Below are 16320 nucleotides of genomic sequence, written 5' to 3'. Positions count from 1 at the left end.
CGAAGAGGAATCGAAGGACATAGAGCTGTTGCTCCGACCTAGCTTTTCAGTGAAGAAAAGCCCAACACTCCTTCACAGCATCGTTTCGGAATGTAAGCCTGCCCTAGGAAGGAAGTTTCCACTCCAAAACTCTTCCAAAATGGGGCTTTGAGTCCCTAGAGAAACATCGAACAATCGAAATGGCAATTCGAGTGCATGGAAGACCACAGTTCTGGCCAAAAACGACAATACAATTGAGATCTCTAAGCGAATGCCACAAACATTTACTGTCAAATGTGCGCCGCCACAAACAGTTACTGCCACACACCCCGCACGCCACATGCACAGTCTTGCCGCACTCTTGTCGCTGCACTGCATGTTGTATGTGGAAGGCCGCTCTCTAATTTACTTGCTGTGGTTTTTCCTTCACTAATTGTGACAACTAATTGAAATCAAATTAGTGGAAGCCACTAAACAGCTTAACGCTCGCTGAGCATGTATTTGATTGTGTCCCTCCCAATCTCCCCCCTTGTTGCATACTGCATGTTGCATGTTGCATGTTGCATGTTGCATGGGGTGCCAATTGTTTTCATTCAATTTACTGTCGAAGGTGGCTTTAAAATATCGCTCTTGGCTTCAGTTTTGGCTAGCCATAAATTTTCCTCAATGGACATCAAAGCGTATACGTAATGGCCCACCCAGTGTGCGTGTGTGCTTGTGAGAGTGTGTGCGTGTGCAGGCATGCGTGAATAGGCAAACATGCGAGAGAGAGAGAGAGAGAGAGCAGGCAAATGCCTTTGTCAATAATATGCATTAATTAAGTGCAGACATGGACACCGGGGGCACAGTCGACAGTTCACTGTCCGGCGTCCACAAGCCAGCAAGGAGTCGACGGAGCAATGGAGCCACACAGCAGGGATACGGTTACGGATACGGCTACGGATACGGGTAGGGGCACGAGCACACACACGGACGCACCGCCACAGAGGCAGCGACACAGAGGCAGGTGCCGTACCGATTCGAACCGTGCCGTACCGGACACGGCTTGGCACTCGCTTTATGCATTTCAAATTTTAATTGAAAATATCGTCCGAATTTAATGCAAAAATGCAAATGTCATTATCCAAACAAAAACAAAAAAAAATAGCCATTTTCCAAAAGCTGCAGCAGTGGCGGAAGTGTCACAGCATTGAAAAGTAGTTTCAAGATTCAATTTCCTTTTCCGCCTGCCACGCACACACACGGACACACATGGACACATGGATGGGGCAGGTGGGCCTCCAGGTGGGCCTCCAGGTGGGCTTAGGGCGTGGTCTGCCTGGAAGAATGAAAGTTATTTGTGTCGCCTTTGAGCATCTGTTCGGTTGGGACTCGCTTCAGTTCTCTCTTTTTGTGTGGCCGCTGCTCGACAAATAGTTGCGCCACTGACATGACGCCAACTATGCGGCCTGCCACTGCCACTTGCCACCGGCAGTACCTCTGCCGCAGAACTGGAAGAGGCATAGGGAACATCTGCAGCTGCTAGGCTCGTCGCCTGTCGACTGTCGACTTTGTGGACTCTGGACTCCACTCCGGACAGGATGGCGTATGAGTGTGTGTGCACCATTGAAGTGGACCATCGTTTGTCACACGCGTCATGGGTGGGCAGGGGACGGCAGAGGCAGGGGCAGAGGCAGAACAGTGGTGGCACAGTGGCATGGAAAAGGGTCCGGTTGCACTTTGCCTGAACAAATAAAACAGAGATGATAGCCGGTGTCTTCCAGGGATAAAAACGAGCTCAGAATGTTGATTCAAATTAGTCAGATAGTTATGGTGCCACACCCCCACACCCCCACAGCCCCACCCACTCGCTTGACCCAATGTGGCAGAGGACTGCTGCTGCTTCTGCTGCTGCTGCTGCCTCGTGTGGATTGTTGGGTGGTTGGGGCTAATGGAGTTTGCAAGAAGTGGGCACAAAATGTGGATCAAGCAGCCGCATTCGCACTCGCACAAAGGGTTGCTCTTCGTCTTCTGCTGCTGCTGCTGCCACTCCTGCACCATAGTGAGGCTCCTGCTCCTGCTCCTTCTTAGAGAGAGAGAGAGAGAAAGAAATGCGAGCCTTTGCAAATTGTTGCTGCACCCGCATCCCAGTCGCCATCGGTCTGGACTCCACAGCCACCGCAACGTGCATGTGGCTGCCACACAAGAGAGATGTGGATAGAGAGTGTAAGAGAGAGGTTACCACATGGATACCAGTGGGTCGACTAGCCTCAGGACTTGGGTCTTTCATCAGGCCAGAGCCGGAGCCGGAGCCGGAGCCAGAGCCAAGACCGAAACCAGATAGCAGGAGGCAGAAGGCGGGAGGCAGGAGCCAGGGAGTCGCCGTAGCAGCGGCAGTGGCGGCTTTGTTTATGTGTGGCTCCATTTGGGCGTATGCATGTCCTTCTCCTACGGCTTCTCTCCCTTGGATTTACTCCATGGTGGTTGCATGCCCCCTGCCCCTGCCTCAAGCTCTACGTGCGAGTGGTTTTTGTGTTGTTCTGGATTTTTAAGTTGTTTTCGTTGTAGTTGGTTGTTTGTGATGTTGTTTTTGCTTTTTTTTGTGTGCGTTCATCTCCGTTTTTGTGTGTGCCTTTCCTTGTGTTGCATCCACGTCTTTAGTTGCAATTTGAGCATACCAACAAACATATGCACTTAACACACACGAACATGGACACGAGCACGGACACGGAGCACTCACACGGAGAAAGGATGAACGCTGACACCAATTAGTGCCTGCTGCTGCTGCTGCTGCTGCTGTTGCAAGTTACTGCTGCTTCTGCTGCTGCTGCAAGTTAGTTAGTTGCTGGGTTGTTTGTGCGTTGCATGTTTACACTAGCCACAAAACATAATTTCTGTTTAGACAACTTTAGCGGCAGCTCCACTTTCCAGTTTTCCACTTTCCGTGCCGTTTGTGGCCACAGGAACGGCTCCTGTCCGTGCAGCACCTCCGCCCTCTGCTCCTGCTGCCCCTCGACAAAGGGGAAACGTGGCAGGAAGGATACCCTGGACGAGCCAATCATGGCTTTGCTTCGTTTTCCGTCAGAGGCACAGACAACCGATTGTTCCTGTGGCAGCTATATGATATTGTGATCCATCTGATCCTCACTGAGAGCCAACATGAGGCAAGCATCAGAATCCCATTACCCTGCCCCTAGGGCATGGCTATGGGCCCATAATTATCGCAACAACAATGACAAGAGTCCCCGCATCCCACATCAGGCAGCGGTAAGCGAAGTTGGCCAAAAAGGCAGCAGGCAGGAGCAGGCAGCAGGCAGCAGGCAGCAGTTTGCATTTTTGGTATAATTTTCACTTTTGCCAAGGAAACTTTTTCGCTGCCGCATTGAATTTGCAACCAACTAAAACCCGCCACACCCGCCACACCCGCCACACCCGCCCGACCCAGACCAGCGGTTGCCGCTGTTGCAGCTTGCAAACTTCCTGAGTTGATTAGAAAGTTGTTTTTTTAGCCGCTGTTGCTGCCACATCCTCCCTGCAGTTGCTAATGGCAGCTTAGAGCAGGGGCAGGGCAGGGCAGGGCAGGAGGATGTTGCAAGGCCCCCTCCTAGCTCGCGAGCATATGCGAGGAGGGAGACCTCAATCTGTGGTTGAGTTCCTCGTCGTTTGGTTGCTTGGTGACTTGGGATTGTGGCATGGTTGCTACTAGGGCGCGCAAAGCTTATCGCTTCGGTGGCTTGTCGTCAGGCAGCAGGCAGCGGCAGCAACATAAACTATGCGAGCATCAACTTTTTTTGTAATTAATTTTTAATGTGTGTGCAAAATAAAATGTTTACGTACATAAATGTTCTTGTAGTTTCTGCCTCCCCCTGCCTCCGCCTGCCTCAGCCAGCCGCCTGCTGCTGGTACCATATCAAGGGGATGTGGCTGGGAGCGAAAGGGTTTATCAAGCGCTCTAAGAGGCGGATAAGCAGCGCTTAAGTGGGTGCCACAGAGGAAGAGGAAGAGGAAGAGGGTAGCTATGATTTAAGATTGTGTTACGCCCAGAGGAAAATAATTGGATTGCCTTAAACAGCGTTGGCTGTTGGATACAAAAAAAAACGATGCCTGACAAATGGGTTTCTCTTGTGCGGAATATACACGCCTTTCTATCAATCCCTAATTGCATATGACAATTGCTATTGCACCCATACCCACAGATACACATACACCAAAGAGAGAAAGATAGAAGAAGAAGAAGAAGAGCACATGACAGACAAGACGGGAAGGGAAGGGACGGGACGGAACAGAACAGACACTGGCAACTTGCTGCAATTTGCTTTGGAACCAAAAATTGATTTACCCTCGACTGCTAAACGTGCCACATCCTCCTGCCAACCATCCATCCTTCCATCTACGTCCCCATGTCATCTGCCAGATAAACGATTTGCTCCATACAGCTGCAGCTACATCTACTGCTACATCTACTGCTATCATGATTTCTCACTTTGTTCCTCCTCTTTTCCGTACATTTTGCAGAGATTTGCGTTTCAATCACTTCGAGGAGGTGCCGGCAGACGCTTTCCGCGGCATGGGGCAACTGTCGACGCTGTTCCTGAACGAGAACGAGCTGGCCCACCTGCAGGATGGGGCCTTCCAGGGGCTGCTCGCCCTGAGGTTCCTCTATCTGAACAATAATCGGCTAAGCCGCTTACCGGCGGCCATCTTCCAGGGATTGCCGCGCGTGGAGGCGATGTAAGTGAAACGCGGCACAGCCCTTAATTAAGGATATGCAAAAAGGCATAAATCGCCTTAACGACGCCCACTTTTCCGCTTTTCCCCCTTTCTCCCGCCTTCCACTGTTAGATATCTGGAGAACAATGACATTTTCCAGCTGCCTGCCGGAGTCTTTGACAATTTGCCACGTCTGAATCGCCTGTAAGTTGGATGGATGGATGGATGGATGGATACGAGAGGAAGATTAACTTTTTTGGTGGGTTCATCTCCATTTTCCAGCTTCCTTTACAACAACAAGCTCACCCAACTGCCGGTGGAGGGATTCAACAAACTGAACAGCCTGAAGCGTCTGCGATTGGATGGGAATGCCATCGACTGCAACTGCGGTGTGTACTCCTTATGGAGACGCTGGCATCTGGATGCCCAGCGTCAGCTGGTGACCATCTCCTTGACCTGTGCCGAGCCGCAAGCCCTGCAGCGCCAGAGCTTCGCCAGCCTCCAGGAGCAGCACTTCAAGTGTGGTAAGTGCGAACAGAACAGAACTGAGAGCTGAGAACTGAGAACTGCACTTCAATCTTTCACCCGTTGCAGCCAAGCCCAATCTCCTGGTGGCCCCACAGGACTTGCAGACCTTCGCCGGGGAGTCCGTTCAACTCGACTGCGAGGTTACGGGTCTGCCCAAGCCCCAGATCACGTGGATGCACAACACGAACGAGGTCGGCGAGGATCAGGTCAACCGGGAAATCCTGCTAAGCGGCAGCCTGCTCATCCGCAGCGTGGCAACCACCGACATGGGCATCTATCAGTGCCTGGCCCGCAACGAGATGGGGGAGGTACGCTCCCAGCCCATCCGCCTCGTTGTCAGCAGCAGCAGCAGCAGCAGCAGCAACCGGAACCCACTGGACAACCCCCACATCGACCCTCGCAGCAATCAGGTATGGGCGGATGCGGATGCGAATGCGAATGCGGATGCAGGAGGTGCAACACCCACGCCACCGAGCTTCACCCACCAGCCGCATGACCAAATTGTGGCCCTTCATGGCGCGGGACACGTGCTCCTCGATTGCGCCGCCTCCGGCTGGCCACAGCCGGACATACAATGGTTCGTCAATGGTCGCCAGCTCGCCCAGTCCACCGCCAGCCTCCAGCTGCAGGCCAACGGCAGCCTGCTCCTCCTGCAGCCCACCCAGCTGACAGCCGGCACGTATCGGTGCGAGGCGAGCAATCGCCTGGGCACTGTCCAGGCCACCGCTCGCGTGGAGGTGAAGGGTGAGTGTGACACAACAACTTCCAGAAGGGGGCTGGGGGGGCATGGCACTCGTTTCGGGATTGCATTTCAGTCACTGCCAGACGACACACCATCGTCCACAGTCCGCAGTCCACTGGCAACACAGTCACAGTCACAACTGTCGCGTTTTACTCAATTTGCAGTCGATTTAATTTGTTTTCGCCTGAGATGAGGATGAGGACGAGGATGAGGATGAGCATGGAGCATGGAGCATGGAGCATGAAGCATGAAGCATGCAGCATGGACTCTGCGACTAGACACTGAGATTGAACATGGAGTCTGCTTTGGATCGGGGTGTTCGGGACTATGCGGAAGAGCTTGTCGAGGGGTTTTCATAGATGATTGGATTATGTCAGATGTGGCGGTAAAACGGTGGCAGAAGGGTACTCCTCCGTCAAATCAGAGTACAGAAGGACGGGACGGCACGGGTGCTACTGGACGAAAAACCTAACAAAAGAAGAGCATTCAAACTTTTGGTTTAACCACGAATAAATGTATGAAAACAATGTTTCGCTTGAGCATTTTTATGTTCATTCGTTATTGCTGCAATTCAAGCGTTTGTACGTGACTGTACTTTATTGCGCAATAGAAATGGACGGGGGCCAGCAGAGGAAAATGCCCTGATATGTCCATAAGGGATGGGGTTCCCAGATCGACCGACAGACCAACCGAATGCCAGAGGGAATGATAGAGTGGCAGAGTGGCAGCGCCTTGATGCAACAATGGCTCATTATAATTTGTGGTTGTCGGCACAAAATGAAGAGCAGACAGCCGGAGCACAATTTATGCATTATTTTGGAAAATAAGTGCAAAAATTATAAACTATTATGTAGGGGGGGGGGGGGGGGGGGGGGGGGGGTGGGGGGTACGGTACGCACAAATTGCGAAGCTGCGGTTATCCCGAAAGTGCAGAGTGCAGTGCTGCAGTGCTTCAGAGGTGCAGAGAGGTGCAGGGGACGTGCATGTGTATGGACGGTTTAAGCAGTCAGGCGATGCGCTTGGTCAGCATAATTAACCCGGCAAACACACTCACATACCCATAAACAGATGCACAGAGAGAGAAAAGATCGATTGTTTTCCGAGTCCATTTCCAGTTGTGCAAGAAATAGACAAAAGAGGCATTTTCCAAGATAGTGTTTTCATTCTTCTGTCGATGTACAGATAAAATATATGGGTTTGGTGTAGATTTTCTCGGAGTGTAGGGGCAAATGCATGCACTGGCGCACACACACATTCACGAGCATATGAATAAGCAAATAAATATGCTGGCACCGCTCAAAAGTATGCAATGCAAAAATTTGTATTCCATACGCCCCAGGGGGCAGGCGGCAGGCGGCAGGCGGCAGGAGGCAGGAGGCCAAATGCAAAGCAAAATCGTGATCAAAGCGAAAGAAGGGGCGCGCATTGGGTAGGGAGAGTAGTACAGGGGGAGAGGGATATCGAGTGGGATACAGAGTGGAACGAAGAAAGAGTTTATGGACAAAAGGCGGAATAGAAAACGAACCGCAGGCGGCGTCGGCGTCGCCGTCGGCGTCGGCTATGACCATGTGCTTTTTTTGTTGCTGCCATTTGGAGCGATAGAATTGCTCGAAAATCGCTCATCCGCGATTCATACCACTTGCAGATTTGCCCGAAATTTTAATGGCACCCCAAAACCAAACAATCAAACTGGGCAAAGCCTTTGTGCTGGAATGCGATGCCGATGGCAATCCACTGCCCACCATCGACTGGCAGTTCAATGGATCCCCGCTCGCCAGCACCCCGGCCGGAGACCTGCTGCTGGAGAACGAGAACACAGAGCTGGTGGTTAGTGCTGCCCGCCAGGACCATGCTGGTAAGTGGTTCAGTGCGGGGCGGGACCCCTCGGGAAAGTGATTCCAAATGGCTTACATTTCATTTCATTTCACTCTCCCCGTGCACGTCCCTGTTGCAGGTGTCTACCGGTGCACGGCGCGCAACGAGAATGGCGAGACGAGTGCCGAGGCAACGATTAAAGTGGAACGCTCCCAGTCCCCACCTCGGGTGGCCATCGAACCGAGCAATTTGGTGGCCATTACGGGCACCACCATTGAGCTGCCCTGCCAGGCCGAGCAGCCGGAGGTGGGACTGCAGGTAAAGTTTCCCGAACGGAATATCCCAAAAAACTTTTCTTTTTATTTGCCCCGCCACTTGTTGACGCTTCCTTTGGCTTTCCCACCCCCCGCCACATCCTCTCCCTCTCTTTCCATACAGATTTCGTGGCGCCGTGATGGTCGCCTCATCGATCCCAATGTCCAGCTCACGGAAAAGTATCAAATAAGCGGCGCCGGCAGTCTGTTCGTGAAGAATGTGACCATCCTCGATGGCGGTCGCTACGAGTGCCAGCTGAAGAACGAATTCGGAAGGGCCTCCGCCTCGGCGCTGGTTACCATCAGGTGAGTGGCGGTGGCGAATAAACCGGGATGCGGAATCAAATAGTTCAACTTTGAGTCTCAGACCGCAACTTTAATTGCGCTCCAGAGTGGGATGGGATGGGGGCGGCATGGCAGGGGGCGGTCTCCATAAAACTCCATTAAAATCAAAAAGGGAAAACTTTTTCTCAAAGAGAGAGAGCAGAGCAAAGCAGAGAGGACTTACCAAGAAAAGGCCTCGACAGGCAGACGACGACGACGACGACGCCGACGACGATGCAGTTAAAATGCGTTTAAGTGCGCGGTAAACTTGTTTAATTAATTGAAAAATACTCGTAGTTGTGCCACAGAAGAAAAAATATGTATATACACAGCAGCAGTCACACAACAGTGGGTGCTACTGCAAATGCCGCCAAGAAATACGCAAAAGCACGATCCATGATGAAATTATGCAAGGTGGTGCGCTCTCGCAACGCGGTCTCTTTTTGGGTCTTACTTTGCCCAGTACAACAGCAAACTTTGTCCATCTCTGTCTCATCAAACATGGCGTCAGAGCGCTCTCAGTAGAGCGTAAAATTAGACCCGAAAGAGAGCTAGCGGACCTGAGCATGATCGTGAGCTTAAGAAAACACAATATGCAAAGACAGTAAAGACAAAAGCGAAAAGGTGTCGCCTCTCCCTTTCGGTTTCCTTTCCTGCACACAAATGAGGAGCCGACGATTCGTGGTTATGTCAAGCGCGTGACGATTTGGAACGAACGAGCAAGCAAAAGGAAATCCAATAATTCACAGCAAATTCAATGAGTGCGTAGATTTTTTGGGTAGATTAATGTAGGGTGAGGCCCGACAGGACTGAAGTAACGAGAGAGCGTGAGATCACCAAGACGTGAATGGCTGACCTCACCTTTCCAATGAGACATCTTTGGTACAAAGGCCGGTATTAATAAATTTTCAAGAAATATAATCCTGTGATGAAGCTGATTTGAATGCACTTCCAAAAATAGTTTTCAAGGCAGGAAGCCCTGCAAGTGCACCGACAAATGCCAGCGTCAAATGATTTTTTAATCCGGCTGTTGCTCCACTGTGCTAAATTGCTTGGAAAGCACCCACACTCCTGCAAAGCCCCGTTGTCCGGCTGCGAGTCCGGGTCCGGGTCCGCAAAAAAGGCGGCTATGAAAAGAACATAAAACCATAAAATAAAGCCAGCAGCTAAACTCCAGCACAGTGGCTAGAAATACATAGGAATCTTGAAAATTAAAACAGAAAACAGTCGCGTCAGTGTGCTTCTGAGGCAGTTAAAAATTGACATAACTTGGCCAATAACTTTGGACACTTTCCGTCAAATCAGAGCCCACTGTGCCGCTGGCTAAACTGCATATAAAATATGCCCCAAAAAAGAACATCAAAAGGCGGCAACGAAAGCACAAAAGTTGTCGTTGCCGAAAACGTGCTAAGCCCCGGACAAGCTACGTGCCACATACCCCACCGTACACACAGATAGAGAGAGAAAGGCGAAAGAGACGGGGACGGGGACGGGGACAGAGGCAAAGATAGACAGAGAATCTCTCACAGAGGCAGCCGCACAAGTTATCCAAATTGCCCAAATTGAAATTGAGTTGACAAGTTGCCGGCTGGAACACGAAAGGAGTACAAGAACTAGAAGTGGAAGTGGTATTGGTAGTGGTGGTGGAAATGGGACTGGAATCTTCTTCAGCTTTCATCTTCCATGTGCATCTGCATCTCCCACTTCAACTTTAACTTTCTTTTGGGTTCACATACATACATATATAGTGGTAGTACTCCTCGAAAATAGAACTTTTCCAAATTGTTTGTTCCGCAAATATGGCAAAGCCAACAAAAAAACACCCAGAAGATGGAAAAGAGACAAGGAATTTATTGAGCACAGGCTCCATCCACATCCACGGCTGGCTCCCGCCTTGGGTCGTAAATCAATCTGAGGCAAGCAGAGGGAAGCAGTAGCAGGGACAGTAGCATATCTGGCCATTAACCGAGTGGTAAACGTTGGACCATTGATGCCCCACAAAGAGAAAACCGAACCGAACCGCATCGCAGCGGCTTAGTTTTTGCTTACACAGACAGGCAGCATTTTCCAAATGCATAATGCAGCTAAAGGGAAAACCAGAAGGAGGAGGAGGGGGATCGGAAAATAAGGATTTCCATGTACATGTATGTGGTGCACGCACCATTTAGTGCGGCAGAGCCCGGAAGCCGAATCGGCTTACAGGGGAGCCGTCGGCATTAGAAACTTTACTCATTACGGTGCCAGCCGCAGTCGCCAGACCGCAGCAAAGGACCAAGAATTAAAAGAAGAAAAACAAAAAAAAGGCATAGCATAGCAGAAGAGTAAGTAGTCCGTAGTCGGTAGTCCGTAGTCCGCAGTCCGTGGTCCGGAGAGAGTGTGAGAAAGCAACGCTAAAAGTGAAAAACTATGTTGAAAGACGGAAAGGAAGTGCCGTGCAGTGCAGTGCAGTGCAGCGCAGGGCAAGGACAGGGACAAAGATCCGGTGTGTAGGGAAGGGAGGAAGCGTGGCGTCTCTCTAACAAAAAGTGAGTGAAAACCGCTGAAAGATTCCCTCCCCTCCCCTCCCCTCAGCAGCTACCCACCGCCATCCAGAAGGCAGCACACTGAAATCCGCCTAAGTTGTGGGTAATGCCGGCGTAAAACAAAAGCTTATCCCGTTACTGCCACCGTTACTGCCCCTGTTGCTGCAGCTCCTCCTGGGGCTGCTGCTGGCGAAAAAGGCTAACCACGGAAATACATTGCCATACGCCGCACCGCACAGCATGTGGCAGAGCCAGAGGGCGGCAGGCCAGGGCAGGGCAGGGCAGGGAGACCAAAACCAACAAAAAACTTTAGCAAAATGAGGCGACTGCAAGTGGATGGAGACTAAAGGTATACCCTGATAACATTCCCGAATGAGAGCTATTACATTGATGGAATGAGGTATCAGAGGAGCCCTTAAAAATATCGCTTCCACATGGAGAAGAACTAGAATCAGAAGAAGACTTATCATAGAAGTGTTTGGAAATTTGTGCCCCAAAAACAGATCCACTCTCTAGCATTTGAGAGCATATAGATTCTAGAAAGATTCGCTTGACCTCCTCCTCACAGGATTATAAATTCTTCACATACCCTACACACAAAAACAGAAAAGCAAAAGAGCAACCACAGAATGGCAGAGGGAAAATATATGCACTTGGGTCCTGGCCTGGCAGTGGCCCAGGAGCAGTGGCTACCCACTACCAAGCACTACCAAACTATCCCACGCAGCAGAGCCACTGATAGTGGCAGACTTTTGGCACGGCACAGCTCGGCACAGCAGGGCACAGCAGGGCACTACTTGTGGTGCAACAGGGTGTATTATGGTCGTTAAGTTATTACCTAGAACGTCGCCTCCGTCGCTCGTTGTAGTCGCTGCCATCGTCACCCCGCACAATGCCAAAGTTTACACAGGCGAAAGTTTTCCGAGGATTCTGAGCATTCCTTGAACAGCCACGCTGCATGGCAGACACAGAATGTGAGGCATGAATTGTTGTTAATGCTGCCTCCCGTCCCCTTCCTTCCCTTCCAAGACTCCCACCCCTCCCTTTGCAGCAGTCAGAGTTTGAGAGCGCGGATTTTCCTTTTGGCGCACAAAAAAGTGCAGCAAGATTTTCAGGGGGTGAGGGGGGAGGACTGCCCGAAGGACACACAGACGGACAGACGGACAGACATCTAGGCGAAGAAAGGGAAATAAACTGGCTGCCATTTTTATTAGACAACGCGGCCATTTTAACGACTCCTCGGAGGCGTCTCTGGCGCTGGCGCTGGCGCTGGCATTATGGTAATTAAAATGTGGAAATTCCTTGAAAATATCTTGATTGTTTCTTCGCTTTGTGCCGCGTCGTCGCTTTGTGGTGGAATATCTGCTCGAGGAATCTCGAAAGTCTAGCCCTAGGATTGTAGTCCATTGTTGTAAATTAATTGGTCCATTTTTGGGGAATATCTTCTCCTTGAATCATTACCAGAATCCCCTGTGAAATCCTTTCCTTGCAGAAACAATGTGGATCTGGCACCGGGAGATCGATACGTGCGCATTGCCTTCGCGGAGGCGGCCAAGGAGATTGATCTGGCCATCAACAACACCCTGGAGACCCTCTTCTCGAACCGCTCGTCCACGGGGCCACCGAACTATGGGGAGCTGCTGCGAGTGTTCCGCTTCCCCACGGGCGAGGCAAGGCAGCTGGCGCGTGCCGCCGAGATATACGAGCGGACCCTGGTCAACATCCGAAAGCACGTGCAGCGGGGAGACAACCTGAGCATGAGCAGCGAGGAGTACGAGTTCAGGGACCTGCTCTCCAGGGAGCATCTGCATCTGGTGGCGGAGCTGTCGGGCTGCATGGAGCACCGGGAGATGCCGAACTGCACGGACATGTGCTACCACTCGCGCTATCGCAGCATCGACGGCACGTGCAACAATCTGATGCATCCCACATGGGGTGCCTCCCTTACGGCCTTCCGCCGCCTGGCGCCGCCAATCTACGAGAACGGATTCAGCATGCCCGTGGGCTGGACAAAGGGCCAGCTGTATGCCGGCCATCCGAAGCCCAGTGCCAGGCTGGTGTCCACCTCGGTGGTGGCCACCAAGGAGATAACCCCCGACAGCCGGATCACACACATGGTGATGCAGTGGGGCCAGTTCCTGGACCACGATCTGGACCACGCCATACCCTCGGTGAGCTCGGAGAGCTGGGACGGCATCGACTGCAAGAAGAGCTGCGAAATGGCTCCGCCCTGCTACCCCATCGAAGTGCCGCCGAATGACCCGCGTGTGAGGAACCGCCGCTGCATCGATGTGGTGCGCTCCAGCGCCATCTGCGGCTCGGGCATGACCTCGCTCTTCTTTGACAGCGTCCAGCACCGCGAGCAGATCAACCAGCTGACATCCTACATCGATGCCTCGCAGGTGTACGGCTACAGCACGCCCTTCGCCCAAGAGCTGCGCAATCTGACCGCCGACGAGGGTCTGCTCCGCGTGGGCGTCCACTTCCCCAAGCAGAAGGACATGCTGCCCTTTGCGGCCCCGCAGGACGGCATGGACTGCCGCCGCAATCTCGACGAGAACACCATGAGCTGCTTTGTGTCCGGGGACATACGGGTTAACGAGCAGGTCGGCCTCCTGGCCATGCACACCATCTGGATGCGGGAGCACAATCGGCTGGCCACCAAGCTGCGCGAGATCAATCCCCATTGGGACGGCGATACGCTGTACCAGGAGGCCCGCAAGATCGTCGGCGCCCAGATGCAGCATATCACCTTCAAGCAGTGGCTGCCCCTGATCATCGGCGAGAGTGGCATGCAGCTGCTCGGAGAGTACAAGGGCTACAATCCGCAGCTGAATCCGAGCATTGCCAATGAGTTTGCCACAGCTGCCCTGCGCTTCGGCCACACCATCATCAATCCCATCCTGCACCGCCTGAACGAGACCTTCCAGCCTATTCCGCAGGGCCATCTGCTACTCCACAAGGCCTTCTTTGCCCCCTGGCGCCTGGCCTACGAGGGCGGAGTGGATCCCCTGCTGAGAGGCATGCTGGCGGTGCCCGCGAAGCTGAAGACCCCCGACCAGAACCTCAACACGGAGCTCACGGAGAAGCTGTTCCAGGCGACGCATGCGGTGGCCCTGGACCTGGCCGCCATCAACATTCAGCGGGGCCGTGATCACGGCATTCCCGGCTACAATGTCTACAGGAAGTTCTGCAACCTCAGCGTGGCCGAGGACTTTGAGGATCTCTCGGACATCAGCAATGCGGGAATTCGGCAGAAGATGAAGGAGCTGTATGGTCATCCGGACAACGTGGACGTTTGGTTGGGCGGCATTCTGGAGGATCAGGTGGAGGGCGGCAAGGTGGGTCCGCTGTTCCAGTGTCTGCTCGTCGAGCAGTTCCGTCGCCTGCGCGACGGCGATCGCTTGTACTACGAGAATCCGGGCGTGTTCCTGCCCGAGCAACTCGTTCAGATCAAGCAGGCCAACTTCGGACGCGTCCTGTGCGATGTGGGTGATAATTTTGACCAGGTCACCGAGAACGTGTTCATCCTGGCCAAGCATCAGGGCGGCTACAAGAAGTGCGAGGAGATTCCCGGCATCAACCTCTATCTGTGGCAGGACTGCGGCAACTGCAACAGCATGCCCACTATCTTTGACTCCTACATTCCACAGACGTACACCAAGAGGAGCAGTCGCCAGAAGAGAGACCTCCGACAGCCCAAGGAGAAGGAGCAGGAGGAGGTCCCAGCCACCGAGAGTTACGACAGTCCCTTGGAAGCCCTCTACGATGTGAACGAGGAGCGCGTTAGTGGCTTGGAGGAGCTGATTGGAAGCTTCCAGAAGGAGCTAAAGAAACTGCACAAGAAGCTGCGCAAACTCGAGGACTCCTGCAATGCCGTAGATGCCGAGCCAGTGGCTCAGGTGGTGCAGCTCGCACCAGCACCGGCCCCCGTTGCCCCGAAGCCCAGGCGCAGTCACTGCGTGGATGACAAGGGAACAACGCGGCTGAACAACGAGGTCTGGTCTCCGGACGTGTGCACCAAGTGCAACTGCTTCCACGGCCAGGTAAACTGTTTGCGGGAGAAGTGTGGCGAGGTGAGCTGCCCGCCCGGAATCGATCCTCTGACGCCGCCAGAGGCCTGCTGCCCGCACTGCCCGATGCTCAAAGGAGAGCTGCCGTAGAATATGCATATCCGTACAGACGTACCGTACCGTACACGTTTATCCGTAGTAGCCACAATACAATCTACAATCTACAATATAAAGTCTACACTCTAACCAAACATCGCGCACAGAGCAAACGAGCAAATTTAATTGAATAATTGAAAACAAATTAACTAACAAATGAAATGTACTGTACTGCTACACATGTAATAAAATAAAGCACATTAATATCCCAATCGCAGCATTTGGTTCGATTTAATTTTAGTCTTTGATATTGACGTATTTCATGTGCGTGCCCTTGGCTATCACGGAGTCGTCCTTCTTGTGACGCAGCGTGCACTCGATGAAGGCCAGATACTTACCAATCTTGGAGATGTTGGCCTCGATCCGTACCTCGTCGCCCAGGCGTGCCGCGTTCAGGTAATTCACATTTATGTCCACGGAAACGCCCGGATGACAGGGCTTGGACATCAGGGCATATGTGGTTATCATGTCCACCAGGGTGACAATGTAGCCGCCATGTAGACCGTTGTAGGGGTTCACGTGATCAGCTTCAACTTTGAGTTCCGCCTGACAAGTGCCATCACCGCCTCCGATGATCTTCACCTAAGAAAAGGATTCGACAAATAAATTATGAAACAGTTTTCGTTGAGAATTCTAACCTTTTTCATGTGATTCTCGAATCCCGTCGATTTGGCAATGATCTCTGATATATGTTTGGCAAAGTCCAGACCCTTCTTGCGGGTGCCCATGGCGGCTGTAATTTCAAGGGGAATGTTCTTCCAATGACAAGCCGACAGCGTCTAAGTTATTTGAGTGCTGCGAAAAGTTTTGGCGGCGTTGATCGTCGATGAGAAAGTGAACAGATACCAAGGTGCAGTATCGATAGGGCCCAAGATTGGGACTTTATCTTATTGTTCAGGCACTTGATCGTCAAGTGCGGTCCTAGACAATGATACCCACTGAGCAGGCCGCCCTGAGAATTGACTTACTTTGATTTGGTGTTACTCGTACTGTTTAACTGAGTTACATTCGAGTACAGTTTTCCGCTTTGCGGTTACAGCAAATAACAAACGATAAGCTACTAAACGGTAAATAAATATCAGCACGTTCAATGGCGACCCCAAGCACATTATACATTCAAACAGCACGAACTGCAACCCAAATAAATAAGTGCATGTTGCATTGAGTAATGTCAGAAAAAATTGAAATTGACAAAAACAGCTGCTGATCTATCGATACGCCAAGTCACATGCAATCGA

At 52.0% G+C, this 16320-nt stretch overlaps 2 protein-coding genes across 2 annotated transcripts in view; one reads left to right on the top strand and one right to left on the bottom strand.

Moving 5' to 3' along the window:
* LOC108151804 (peroxidasin) overlaps positions 1-15299 on the top strand; it is a 28571-nt gene extending 13272 nt beyond the window's left edge. Inside the window, 9 exon segments of the mRNA XM_017280654.2 lie at positions 4474-4689; positions 4801-4872; positions 4951-5192; positions 5263-5940; positions 7584-7793; positions 7893-8071; positions 8192-8373; positions 12406-15020; positions 15023-15299. Coding sequence (XP_017136143.2) covers positions 4474-4689; positions 4801-4872; positions 4951-5192; positions 5263-5940; positions 7584-7793; positions 7893-8071; positions 8192-8373; positions 12406-15020; positions 15023-15216 — 4588 coding nt within the window. The 3' untranslated portion in view covers positions 15217-15299.
* Positions 15170-16247, bottom strand: LOC108151810 (acyl-coenzyme A thioesterase 13). The gene is made up of 3 exons (XM_017280663.2): positions 16051-16247; positions 15721-15877; positions 15170-15664 (listed from the first exon to the last, which is right to left on the bottom strand). Exons 2-3 carry the CDS (start codon positions 15808-15810, stop codon positions 15320-15322), a joined length of 435 nt encoding a protein of 144 aa, XP_017136152.1. The 5' UTR covers positions 15811-15877; positions 16051-16247; the 3' UTR covers positions 15170-15319.
* Positions 16248-16320: the final 73 nt, after the last annotated feature.

The sequence above is a fragment of the Drosophila miranda genome, chromosome XR, assembly GCF_003369915.1.
Source record: "Drosophila miranda strain MSH22 chromosome XR, D.miranda_PacBio2.1, whole genome shotgun sequence".
NCBI lineage: Eukaryota > Metazoa > Arthropoda > Insecta > Diptera > Drosophilidae > Drosophila > Drosophila miranda.
Note: the sequence above shows the minus strand (reverse complement) of the source record. Positions and strands in the feature narration are given on the sequence as shown.